The sequence below is a fragment of the Rattus norvegicus genome, chromosome 17 (genome assembly GCF_036323735.1).
Source record: "Rattus norvegicus strain BN/NHsdMcwi chromosome 17, GRCr8, whole genome shotgun sequence".
Lineage (NCBI taxonomy): Eukaryota > Metazoa > Chordata > Mammalia > Rodentia > Muridae > Rattus > Rattus norvegicus.
The window spans coordinates 76,792,475-76,806,239 of record NC_086035.1 but is presented as its reverse complement, the minus strand read 5'-3'; the positions used below and the strand labels follow the sequence as shown (position 1 = coordinate 76,806,239).

General features: G+C 46.8%; 1 protein-coding gene across 3 annotated transcripts in view; it reads left to right on the top strand.

The window, feature by feature from the left end:
- Usp6nl (USP6 N-terminal like) overlaps window positions 1-13,765 on the top strand; it is a 128,084-nt gene that overhangs the window by 59,714 nt on the left and 54,605 nt on the right. For 2 of the 3 annotated variants that reach the window (XM_006254233.4, NM_001106120.1), the window contains exon 3: window positions 10,582-10,649. In XM_006254233.4, the coding sequence (XP_006254295.1) occupies window positions 10,582-10,649 (68 nt within the window). Of the gene's footprint in view, window positions 1-3,437; window positions 3,867-10,581; window positions 10,650-13,765 lie in introns of those variants that run through there. The other variant, XM_006254232.5, reaches the window with a different exon arrangement.

Here is a 13,765-nt window from a genome sequence, read left to right as displayed (position 1 = left end):
ATAACCTGGAGGGAATGTTGATATAATATTGACAGTAATGTAAATATTCTGAATGCAGTGGTAAAGCATTTACTGATAACTGAAAGGAATATTAAAGTATTAGGCTTAATTCTCTGGTACGCTTTATTATATGAGATACTGCATATTAGCCTAGAGGTATGTGGATTTATGTGGAAACATGTTTGGGGAAGACCCCTAATTGTTTCTGAGGACATTAGGATTCATGGCACCAGTCCTTTCTATATCCAATCTTCCCTGGCTTTCTTACCTTTCCATGGTTGCTTGCACTATTTTTATAATTTCAACTTTGATTAAAATCTCTGGTTGTTGTTCCAAAGCGAGCATAACAGAGGAGAATGCTAAGTGAGTTTTAAAGATTAACATAAGAGCTGAGGAAGAAAGAAGGAGATGAGTTTCTCCGGAGGCTGCACATTTCTTGGAGACATTTGTGTATGTGGAGCTGACCGTCCAGAGGTGGGGAGGAGAGACTGCATCGCCAGGAGGGGCCTGGCAGTGACAGGCAGTGCGGGCAGTGCTTGGGCAGAGGACACTGGCTGGTGCCTTTGCGGGAGATGGACCTGGATGCTGTTTCAGAGTAAGCCAGCCTAGACAGCACTGAGCCACCAGTCGGTCGGTGATCCCTCGGGGACTTCGTCCTGATTTCTTTACAGCTGTGCTTTGACTGTAGTCTGTTTAGTTCTACTTGAGCGTTCCAGCCTTGGATTTCGAGCCTGGCAGAGTACTTGCTGACACTTTGAGCACTGGGTGACCACACTAAAGCCTTAGCATTTGAGCACAGCAGTCCCACTTTTCCAACTCCCATGTTGATAGCTTGACCACCATAACCGTGCAGTGTGCAGCATGGAAATTAGCAGGTAGCATGAGCCCAGGCTCACTGCCTCTGCCTCTTCTCCTGCTGGCCACTAAGCCATAGTCCCCTACCTATGGGCTTATACACAGTAGACACGTACTACACCATCGTGTACTGGCAGGTAGACAAGAGTCAAGCAACCTTTTTAAAAGGATGCCTCTGGTTTATTTTAACAGAAAAGAAAACATAAAATATACAGGAGTGGGTTTGCCTGGGCAGTGAAGATCTCTTGCTGCTCTCCCAGAAGTCCCATGTTGAGTTCCTAGCACCCCTCCTGGGCACCTCATAGGCAATTCCAGCTCTAGGGGGACCCGACACTGTCTTTGGCCTGTCTTGTGGACAGGTATTTGTTTACACAAATACACGTGCATAAATTAAAATAATAATAAAAATGTATGTGTACAAAACATACACATTTTGAATACTATAGAGAAATTCTAGTATTACTGGTTGCTTGTACGAAGGAGATTTCAGTTTGTAGTAAGTTTTGTATGTGTGCACATCAAGGTTTATTTTGGATGCCGACAGTGTATTCTGAATATTAATAGGCAACACAGTTTGGTGTAATCACAGTAATGGCGTCTTCTGTGGTAGAGTATGTAGAGGAAATATTTCATATTTTGTAGGTGTCAAGGTCACATGGGTTAGCCTTCTCGGTGCCATTAAGGTTCATGCCATACCCTTTGTATCTTACTCCATATATGGACTTGTAGCTTTTTGTACTATTTACCTGTTTGGAAGGTTCTGGTAGTCTGCCACTCTTTCTGGTGCAGCGATGCAAACTCTTGCAATATCACACTGATGGCAGGTACCCTGGAGGTCACTTGAGTGTGATGAACCACGTGTCTTGTAGTCCCCATTCTAATGTAGATGGCTTGCTCTCTGGGCAGCCAGTATTTGACACAGGAAATGTCCATTGCCTCTTGTGATTCCTTGGATCCAGTGTTTCCTTCTGTTTTGATTCTGTAGGAAGAAAATTATTCTATACTTGTTTTAAAAGGTAAGGGGTATTTTTGGGGGCCCTACTAAAACCAGTGCCAAGATCACCGCTGTGGTGAGGAGAATCTAGATCAAGCTCAATTCCACATATAATGAGGATTTATACTGACTAATGAGCCGTTGGGTGGAGCTGTGTCCTCGAACATGACCAGGAGACAAATATAGCAAGCAGGCAGGATGCTTGCTGAAGGCAGGCCAGAATTATCAGCTATCTGGTGAGAGATTTGCACCAAACTGAGTTTGCATGATTCTTCTACAATTAGGCTAGAGAGCCTGAGACTAGGGCCAAAGTCAGGGCTTCCTGGAAGAGGAAGTTAAGTCTTGACTATAGTTTTACTGAGAGGGTGCCAGTAGCTTTTGTTATTTTGTTTCGTATTGTTTTTCTGTAGTGTATTTTCAAATTGCTGGTCAAAGAAGCATATAGAGGTAGCAGATTTCGAGTTCTTATTTATTTATGTTTTTGAAACAAGAAACAAATTGCCATGTGACTTAAAAAATGTAGATTTATTCCCTTACAGTTCTTGAAGTGAGAAACCTGAAATTCACTAACTGGGTCAGTAGCATCACTTCCTTCTGGAGTCACCAGAGAATGGGCGTCCTTTCATCTCCGTCTTCGGGGGCTGCTGCTCTGCAGCCTCTTGCTTCCAACCACACTGGGCTGTCTGTTCTGGTGTTCAGGACAGTTGTGATGGAACCGGGCCCACCCGTACTCTGTCAGTCACAAGTGAGGCCCTTTCCCTATGCGCTGGTTTCACAGGCTGCGGGGATTAGGCTGTGAGCATCTCAGCAGGTTGTGGGAAAGCACCCTCCAGTCTATCTCAGCTTGTTACTTTGTAATATCTAAAAGCATATTTCTTTTTTCTTATCTGTGGCATAAAATCTCAGGTTTAAGGCAGTCTTTCTTAGGACCTTGAAACTTGTGCCTTATTATCTTGTAGTTGATGAGGAGCTGGGTCCAGTCTGATTCCGTTTCCTTAGTGTATGACTTGACCTTTCCCTTTTTCCGTCCTGTGCTTCTCGGACCTTCTGTTGTTGGATATTAACCCTGTCCTCAGTGGAGCGTGATTCATTCATGACTATCCAGTTCAGTGTATTTACTGTTTCTAGACACAAAAAAAGTAACAGGGCTGCTGATTTATGCAAAATGTTTCCCAAATTATAGGCTCTTGCCCATTTAAATAAATAATAAGGAAAAGCATATAAAAGAATAAAGTCTTCATTATAAGTATGTGGGCTAGCAAGATGACTCGTGGTTAAAGGTTGAAGGTTAAAGGACCTTTATCCAGGTCCAGCTGGATGCTGAATTCAATCCTTGGAACCCACATGATGGGAGAAGAGAACCAACCCTAAAAGTTGCCCTCGTCCTTTACACTGGTGCTTCTGTGGTGAATATGCTTCCCTTCTCCCCCCAATCTTACCATGTGTTTATAGTGTGAATCAGAACCTGACATTTTAATTAATTAAAAACATTAAAAATTAAAATTTATGCTAAAATATAAAATAGACTTGGAAAGTATTTCTTATATTTAATCTGTGTGTGCGTGTGTGTGCATGTGTTCCATGACAACTCTTACTGAAAGTCCTAGGAATGTGGCTAATTTACCATGTAAGAGTGGCTTGTGAGTTGCTTGTGTAAGGCCCTGTTTGGCGTGAGATGGAATGTCGGGTGTAGGCTGCTGTGGCTCCTAGTTGGGATTCAGCCTGAAAGGCGTGTTTTTCTCTCAACAAACATCATCTTTGTTTGAGTATCCATAGTCCAAGTAACCACAGTGAGGCTTTCTTCCATTTGGAGAAGGCAAGACTGCTTCTCAAGCTTCTGTCTAGTGCTTGTTTCACAGTTGAGTAAGGCCGCACCACCTTTTGTTTCTGGCAGCAGCAGAGTGTATGAGGCACCACCTGACTCTAACGTAGTAATGAGACCGTGGAGTAGATCAGGGTTCTATGAGGACTGAGACGGCCATCATCTCTCAGGACCAGCCTGTTTGTCTAACCAAGGGTAATGTCACTGTTTTCTAGACTTACTGCTTACCTGTCTAGGTATTCACAATGCTCCCAATGTTCTTTGGGGTTGAATTTGAAATTTAGAAATGTTGTAATGTATGTTTTGAAAGGATGTGGTTCAAGTAGATACTTATTCTGAAAAGTTTGAGGGGATTTAAATGATTTAGACATCAAATTACGTCAAATTTTAAAATGCTTCTGAAAAATACTGTAGTTGTCATTTTCTTCCATAAATTTGTGCCTAGAGATATTTTCCCATAAACTTGAGTATTAAACTAATATATTAGTAAAGTAAGGGGGCTGTTTAAAATAGTCATTTCTCATATTTCTCCATGGTTTTCTTTTTAAGGGCGGACTTCTTCTTTACATACAGCTTTTTAACAGCCATGTTGAACTGTACTTAAATCATACAATATTTTGGCAATGATTTTTTCCAAAGAAACTTATTTTTATAGACTTCTCATGAAAGTGGGGCATTAAGTTATAGTGTAAATAGTGTGATAGCACCATTTGAATATCACGATGGCACTGAGGAGCAAGGTGTCACTGAACAGTAGTTGCCCAAACTTCTGCATACTTGGAGAGATACTAGGTGGCTTTGAGCGGTGTGCGCGTGCGTGCGTGTGTGTGCGCGTGCGTGCGTGCGTGTGTGTGATGACAGTTTTAGGGTAGTGGAGGCTTTAAAAGCAGGGTAGTGTCTGCCGAAGGCGGATCAACTGAGACAAGCAAGCAGGAAACACATTTTAAGCAGACGTCACATGCTGTGGGTGACTGCCAGGCAGTGTGAGTTACTGATGTCTTCAAATTCAGCAGTAGGAAAGCTAGTATTTCCTTTCTGTCTCTTAAAAGAAGCATATTTGGCTGTAATTTATAAGGTTAGTTGGGCCTTTAATCTACTTTCTTTCTAAAATACATTTGTTAATGTAAATAAAAGTGTCTCTCCAGAGAGACACACAAGACTAGCATTTATAAGGGAATTCTTAAAACTCACTTGCTGGAGTAAACTGTTTTGATCATGTTAATAAAGAGCATGATGATTGTCAGGAGACCAAGGTTCAGTTCCTTTCCTTTCCTCAGAGTGACTGCTCCGAGGCACGTGGGTTTCCCTGCAGAGGTCTCTCTCTAGCCCGGCAGTGGTCTGAGAGCAACGGCTCACACAGAGCGGCTTGCCCGCCTGTTCTTGGATTATTGACATTGCAGTTCCCGCCCACGTTGTCTCCTGTTCTTTTACTCTTTAAAACTTTTCCTCCGTATGTCAGAAATCCCTTTGCACTCCTAGGAGTGGTGGGGGAATAAAGGCCCACTGTAGAAGATACCCTAGGAAACATGTCCGTTAGTTTAGAAGGAAGTGTTTAGCAGCTCTGGTTACGCTCCAGGAACTTAGTAGGTCTTCAGCTTCCCAGTTTGAATTTAATTTCTGCGTACTTACTTTCCTCCCCTTCAGCAGAGGCATGAGCATATTGCTTCAAGGCCGCGCGGCAGAGGGGAAGTAGGGTGATGGTGTGTGTGCTTATCTCAGATTTTTCTAGTTCACGGTAAACATCTGAACAACTAGTGTGCCTTTGCTTACTCTGTGGAGCCATTCTACTTCCTTACTGTTCACACTTGCACTGAAAGAGTGCTTATCAATGTTTTGTACTCTGAGAACTGTGAAACACCCCCTCCCGACTCCATCCGCACCCGTGAAGGAGTGTTTCCTGAAGTGGACACAGGTGAGGATGCTTTGCTAAAGCAGGCCCGTGAAAGATGAGTGATGAAGGATTCGCTAAGGACGCACATGTATTGGTTCGCCTTACATTGCATAGCTGAGCTCCGTTTATCATGACTCCACAGAGACGCACCAGACAACTTCTGGTGATCTCCCGAGGCTTCTTGTTGCTTCTGCAGATGGACCGATTGGCTGAGTGATGTCAGCTGATACAGACTCAGTGCTGAGGCAAGAGCTGTGGAGGATGCGTGATGTTCGGAAGGAGTATAAACGGGACTGAACGACTGTGAGAGGGGCTTGCTGGTGTGGCTAGCTGTGCTGTGCAGCGCGTCTTGGTCTCAAGTCTTCGCTTGTCTTCCCTTCATTCAGAGAGGCAAGGCAGAGAACTTCTGGTCGCTCCCACTGACTTGTGCCAATTCAACTGAGGCCTGGCTCTTTCTGCTAGGCCGTGCCACCGTTGTTCTTTCTTGTTTTCTATCTGGACGCTACTGGACTGGACTGCTGGTGTATCTGAGAAGTGTTTGCCGGTGGATCGAGCTGCTGCTGCTGCTCACTCCTGCCCAACTGCTGATTTCCTGACAAAGCAGAGGGGATTTGCTCCAAGGAAAAATTTCTAAACAGGCCCACTTCTGCGTATCCTGATAGCCTTTCTTTTCTTCTACCTCTGCTGGGTAGTGGTTAGAAGGGAGGTTAAAGGGGCTGGGGATTTAGCTCAGTGGTAGAGCGCTTACCTAGGAAGCGCAAGGCCCTGGGTTCGGTCCCCAGCTCCGAAAAAAAAAAAAAGAACCAAAAAAAAAGAAGGGAGGTTAAAGCATTTAAGAATGGTTATTAAAATTAGGGTTGAGAAAAACTTAAGCTACAATGTATTTTTTTGCTGTATTTAAACTAATATAAATGACTCATACTTGTTTACTAACCTGAGTGCCTACAGGTAGAATGTGGGTAAAGGGTATGTCCTTGTAAGATTCTGATGCATACTAGCCAATGACTTCACAGTACAGCTCGTCCTTTCCTATGTCCTGAGCGCAGTGACCCGTCTCTTGGTGCAGTCAGCATGCTGCTTGTGCAGTCTAGGTGGATGCAGAGTGATTTTTACTTTACCACTTTTTATAAACAACTTTAAATTTTTGTAATTTTGTAATTACTGAGGCTGATTTTCCCTCTCTATTTTAGTTTGTTTTGTAAGTTTAGATTTAGATTTTTATTTTATTTTATTTTATGTGCCTGATACCCAAGGAGGTCACAAGAGGGGGTTGAATATCCTGAAACTGGAGTGACAGATTGTTTTGAGCAAGGATGTTCATGCTGGGGACTGAGCCCAGGTTCTCTGCAAGGCCAACAAGTGCTCCTGACCACCATCTCTTCAACCTAATGAGTTTAGATTTTGGTGGGGGTGGGTTGAGGTGGTGGGGGTGCAGGTAGAGCTGTGCAGCAGTGTAGGCCACGTGCCTTGGAAACAGTTGACTGTCACCTGGACTCACTGCGCTCTGTGTCCTTCCATGTGCAATGCTGCTTCCCAGTCTTCAGTTTTAACGGATCGCCTTTCTGCTGGGGTCACCTCTGCACGCACAGCCCTTCAGCATTCCCTATATTTAACTCCTCTGCTCGCTCCCTAATGAGTCCCTGTCTTCAGGGCGCATCAGTCAGTTCTCCTGTCACTGTGAGGAAATGCTCCTGATGGACAACTTCAATCTGCTTGGTAGGTCGCCTCTGCTTGGCTGGCCCCACTCCTGTGGACCTGTGGCAAGGTAGAACATCGTGCTGAGGTTGGAGCAGAGCGAGAAGATGTGAGGAGAGGGGTCCTGGGACAAGACAGCCCTTCGAAAGCATGACTGGTGATGTGCAGGCTTAAGCTCATCAGTGGGTTAACATCCATCACCTCTCACTGAGCGCTCCGCTAGGAACCAAGCTCTGAGCACATCTCTGGCGGACACTTCATATCCAGACTGTGATGCTAGGCCTTTAAGGGAGGGGCTTTAAGAGTCCCTCAGTTGCCATAGGGATGGGACTTGAGGGGAAGTAGATTTGTGAGCTCTGTCTGTCGTCATTTTTATGAAGCAGTGGTTAAAGATGGGGGGGCTGTCCAGTCAGGACTGTCTGTTTCGATTTTGAGCTTTACTTTTTACTAGCTTTGTCATTGAGTTATCTGTTTGACATTGCTGAACCTCGTGTCTGATTGGCTGTGACTTAGCCTACGGTGCTGTGAGGATCTGTGGCAGGCCTGTTGAAGAGCTCCGTGCGGTGTCCTGCTGTGGCAGTGGCTGCCGGCACACTGGGGCTGCTGTGTTAGTCTTGGTCTCGTGCATTTCCTGTTCCTAGTCTTTGTCCACGCCCAGGGTTTTCATGTGACAGGGCTGCCTTTTCTTCCTTGATTGGTAATGCCTTTCACAGTCTCTGATTTGCCTTTATTTCATTATGGTCTTGGAATCTATTTATCTCTCCATCATTCCATCCACCCACCCATCCATCCATCCGTCCATCCATCCATCCATCGTTCCCATGGTAGTACACAGATCAAAGCCAGGGTGTGGAGGAGTGTTTGTTTGGCTTATACTAACATGTCACAGTCAGTGAGGGAGGTGAGGGCAGGAGCTGAAGCAGAGACCATGGAGGAGTGCTTTGCTGGCTTTCTCTCTGAGGCTCATTCAGCTTGCTTTCTTATAGAACCCAGGGCCACCTGTCTAGGGGTAGCACTGCCCACGGTGGACTGGTCCCTCCAGTGTCAATCATTAGTTAAGAAAGTGTTGCAGGGATATGTCAGCTGATCAGACGGGGATGCTCAATTGAGATTTCCTCCTTAGGTCCTCTGTGGTGTGTGTCAAGTGGACAAGACAACCACCACCGCCACCACCGCTGCCACCACCGCTGCCACCACTGCCGCCACCACCGCCACCTCCACCTCCACCACCATCACCTCCTCCACTACCACCACCGCCACCACCACCTCCACCTCCACCTCCACCTCCACCACCACTACCACCACCACCACCACCTCCACCACCACCACCACCTCCTCCTCCACCACCATCACCTCCTCCACTACCACCACCACCTCCACCACCACCTCCACCTCCACCACCACCACCACCACCACCACCACCACCTCCACCTCCACCACCACCTCCTCCACCACCACCACCACCTCCTCCACCTCCACCACCTCCACCTCCACCACCACCACCACCTCCACCACCACCTCCTCCTCTACCACCTCCTCCACCTCCACCTCCTCCTCTACCACCTCCTCCACCTCCACCACCACCACCACCTCCTCCTCCTCCTCCACCTCCTCCTCCACCTCCTCCACCTCCTCCTCTTCCTCCTCTACCTCCTCCTCCTCCTCCTCCTCCTCCTCCTCCTCCTCCTCCTCCTCCTCCTCCTCCTCCTCCTCCTCCTCCTCCACGTCGGCAGGCACACGCCCCACTTGTGTTGGAGCCGAGTGCTCTATCACAGCTACAGAGAACAAACCAGGACAACTCGTGCATGTCTTACTCCTAAGCAAACCTAAGATGGCGTCCCTGTGGCACTTTCAGCATCCTTAGTGTTCTTTATCCTTTCCTCCTCTCTCCCCTGCACTGCCCTGCTTCCCACTTCCCGCCTAAATCCTCCACTTCCGGTTTTCATCTGAACGCCTAAGAGCCTGCCACCTCGGTTTCTCCTTCCTGATCTATGAAGTATAACCACAAGGCTTTTCCGTGCCCGGCCCAGCTCCTAAATCAAAGACATGGGGACCTCTTATCAATTATGAAAGCTTAGGCTAACTCTTAATTTAAATTAATCTGTTTATACTAACCTACGCTCTGCCTTGTGGTTCCTTACCTCACCTTAGTCCCACCACTGGTTTCTTCCCCCAAGTCTCACTAGCAAGTCTTCTTGCCCCAACTCTTTCCCAGAGTTACCATCTCTGCCGGATGCCCCGCCTGTCCCCTCCTGCTAAACTATTGGCTGTTAACACTTTTTTTTAATTTAAAAAATATTTATTTATTTCATGTATGTTGGTACACTGTAGCTGATTCCAGACACACCAGAAGAGGGCATGGATCTCATCACAGATGGTTGTGAGCCACCATGTGGTTGCTGGGATTTTAACTCAGGACTTTTGTTAGAGCAGTCAGTGTTCTTAACCACTGAGCCATTTCTCCAGCCCCGTTCATCTCTTTATTAAATCAATCAGAAGGTATCTTTCATCTCTTTATTAAACCAATCAGAAGGTGTCTTAGGCAGGTGAGCAAGGACAGCAAAACATCTTCACACAGTGTACAAAAAGTTTATCCCAACACAAGTTGATCCTTGAGTGCTACATCTGTTACTTTCCTTGTCACTGTGGCCAAATATTATACTCTGTAAGAGACACAGCCAAGGAAAGACATGCTTATTTTGGCTCATGGTTTCAGGGGAATGGCTAGGAAGGCAGGGTGGTAGGAACATGTTCCAGAGCCCTCCCAAATGGTGCTTAACCAGCAAGAAGTGCCAGACCGACCCGGCTCTATGATCAAGGCCTCTGTCTCCCTGACCCCCATCCCACATCGAGGTTGTATCCTAAAGGTTCTACAGTCTCCCAAACAAGACCAGACGTGACTTTGGGAGGGGTGTGTGTGTGCGCGCGTGTGTGTATGTGTGTGCACATGTGTGTGTATGTGTGTGTTTGTGTGTGTGTGTGTGCGCGTGTATGTGTGTATATGTGTGTGCATGTATATGTATGTGCACACGTGTGTGTGTGTGTGTATATATGTGTGCGCGCATGCGTGTGTGGTCATATCTCACTGAAGTTAAGACCTCCAGAGCATAGATTTTTGAAGCATGTGCTAGATGGATAAATGTATAGTCTGACTTTATACATGTATGACATGGACCAGTTAGTACGCCAAAACTGAACCTAAACCATCGTTCTGACTTTATTACTCTTTTATTGTAGGCTGTGTTGCCTTTATGTTCTCTTAGTTTTATGACTAACTTTATTATCCTCAGGATAACAGCCCATCTAAATTTGATCTCTCCACAGATTCGGACCAGGATGTAGCGCTCAAACTCGCTCAGGAACGAGCTGAAATAGTTGCTAAATATGACAGAGTAAGTATCTGTATTTACCCTTCAAGTGTGTTTATTAGAAACTCATATAAATAGAAAGGGGCTTGCTTTTTGGAGAGCTGAAATCACAGGAAGTTTTGTCAGAACATAGAGTTCAATTCTTTTTTTTCCCCTCTGAATATTTTCTCCCTTCTTCCCTCCTTTCCTCCCTCCTTCCTTCCTTCCCTCCCTCCCTCCCTCCCATCCTCCCACCACCCTCACCCCCACCCCAGCCCTGCCGCTGTCCACCATGTGACTCCCGCTGCCTTCTGTGTCTATGCATTGCTGTTTCTTTCCTGGAGTCCTTGTGTCCTGGATGTTCAGAGACCCCATTGCCCACCTCTTGGACGTGGTCTCTTAGACTGTCCGCTCTGAATGTGATGTGCAGCGGCTGTTTACCGTGTTACCCGGCGGGACTCTTTCTCATCCTCCGAATACCACTTACCTCAGTGTTTTGACATATTTTGCTTGTTATTTGTTCTTTCTTCTAGGACAAAAACTCTTTGGGGTATGAAATTTATTTTATTTGATTTAGTCCTCTAAACTAATTACATGGAACAATTTCTGACTCATAGCAGCTACTTAATAAATACTTGAGTATGTAAATATATAGAATTAAATAGTTTTGTATGAATACTTTATATGTGGTCTGTGAATTTACCATCAATCTCAGATTCTTGTATTTATGTTTCGTGTAAATTCAGTTTTAACAAGCATTTTACCCTATGTCATAATGAGAATTATTTTCCGACTTTCTAATGTTTTATTCTTTGAGAACCTCATATGTGCATACAGTGTATTTTGATCATATTCACCCCTGTTCCTCCTCGCTCCACCCAGATCCACTCTGCACCTCTTGGTGCTGCTCTCAACTGCCTTGCTTCCCTTCCTCCCTTTCTTTCCTTTCCCACCAAGCCCAGTTTCTGCTGCTCATACGTGCACATAGGTATGTGCAGCCTTGGTGGGATGCGCTCATCTTACCAGGGACCACGCCCCTGAAGGAGACTGGCTCCTCCTCTTCTGCTAGCATCCATCCTCTGTCAGTATCTGTCAGCAGTTCCTCAGGCCCCACTCTTCCTGCATGCTGAAATCATGACTGACTGACTGGATATTATGCCAGCAGCCACCACTGCTGTGAGCGCCTGACTACACTGGTTTGCTTATGCCCAGAAGACACTCTTCTGTCCTGTTCCTCCTTGACCTCTGACTCTAACAGCCTCTGGCCCCTTCTTCCACAGTGTTCATGAGGAAGGAGGGGAAGAGGTGTAGTATAGAGAGCCCATTCATGATAGAGCACCCCTCAGACACTGACCCCTGCGTTTGACCCACAGTGAGTTCCTGTCCTCATAGCTGTCTGCTATACAAAGAAGCTTCTCTGATGAGAACTGGAAGCTGCGCTCAGCTCATCTGGGGTAGAGAGAGATGCGTGTTAGAGGGCAGCGTGATGCCGGGTCACCTCTGGGGCATATGAGCTCCCCAGCTGTGGAAATGCCCTTGTCTTGGTCAGCTTTAGTGGTCAGCTTGACCCAGTCCAGAGTTATCTGAGAAGAGAAGCCTTCACTGGGAAATGTATAGGTTGGTCTGTGAGCATGTCTGAGGGACTGTTTGGTTGTCAGTGATGTGAAGGGTGCATCCTGCTGTGGGTGGTACCACTCCTCAGGTGTCCTCCTAGCTATATAAAACAGACTGTTAAGGCAGAAAGCCAGCCAGCAAGCAGCGTTCTTTCACGATTCCTGCCTTGAGCTCCTGCCCTCCTCAGCCTCAGTGATGGGTTATGTCCTGCAGATGTAGGCTAGGACTTCCTCATGGCACTCACTGCTGGGCACATCTCACCAGGCTGGTCATCACTGAAGCTCACAGTGCTCACAGCTGACTCAGACTGCTGCTGACTTCCCCCTCAGTAGCCTGCATAGCCCCCTCCTGACTCTAAGAGCCAGCAAGGAGTTGTTTATAAAACAGCACCTCTCCCCCCGCCCCCTAGCCTTCCCCAGCATCCGCTTCTCTGAGTTTTATCCCCTCCCCATTCTCACCTAAACCTCCCTCTCCGTTTTCCCCTTTCTTCCTTTGTATTACCTAAGCATGGACTTTTTCTTGGTTTTGATGTAAAAGATTAGCAATAATTTGTTATCAACATTTGTTAGGTTATAACATTTATTTGCAGGTCCCTGTCACTTGAACGTATAATAGGAACCTGAAATTACAAATAGCCATGTGGCCTGTGCCCTTCCCCAGGGAAGCACAAAGGCAGTATGCGGACTCCACGTTCCCAGAGCGCCCAGGGTTGTGTTAGTAGTTAGCACCGTCCACGAAAGGCCTAGGTCAGCAGCTGGCTGCATAGCCAATGGGAAGGGAGCCAGTAGCACGGTACAGACCTGCAGTCCCCAGCCACTCACCTGGATACAGTTAGCCTAAGGTAGGAGTAGGGAAACTGTAAAAAGTAATACAGGCATGGTTTCTGACAGGCCTGTCTGTGGGATATTCATAGTCCTCACAGGGAACGGGAGCAGACATCGTAACATACACCCCGATGGTGGAAGTGTCCCAGGCCTGGGATGGGAAGGCTGGTGCAGTGCGTTTAGGTGTCCTACGCTCCCCACTGTTACCTATGGGTGAGGGGTTCCCAAAGTGCTGGAGTGCTGGGCTGAAGGAGGAGTTCCGGGCACCCCAGCAGATGAGGGTTACCTAGGAAAACGCAGTCCTACAGAGAGCCTGAGGGCGTGAAGAAATGCCAGGGGTCAGCAGAGGATGCTCCGCAGTGGGGAGACCAGAGAGCATGAGAGCCATTGGTAAGCAGTGCTGGCAGTGGAGTTCAGTACGACAGACTGAAGAGGCGCTCAGGTCTGACACGGGGTAGGGGTAGGAGAGGCTTGCTGTGTAGCTCTAGTAAGCCTGGAACTCAGACATCTGCTTGCCTCTGCGCCTGAGTGCTGGAATTAAATACATGGCTACCATGCCTATTTGGAGGCCTGTGTTTTGCTTTAGCAACAAGAATAGCTTGAGGGCTGATATAGTTGGGAAACTAAGCAATGGAGGGACAAAACTGCCTTCTTTGAGAAGTCTGTGTGGGGTTGGGGATTTAGCTCAGTGGTAGAGCGCTTGCCTAGCGAGCGCAAGGCCCT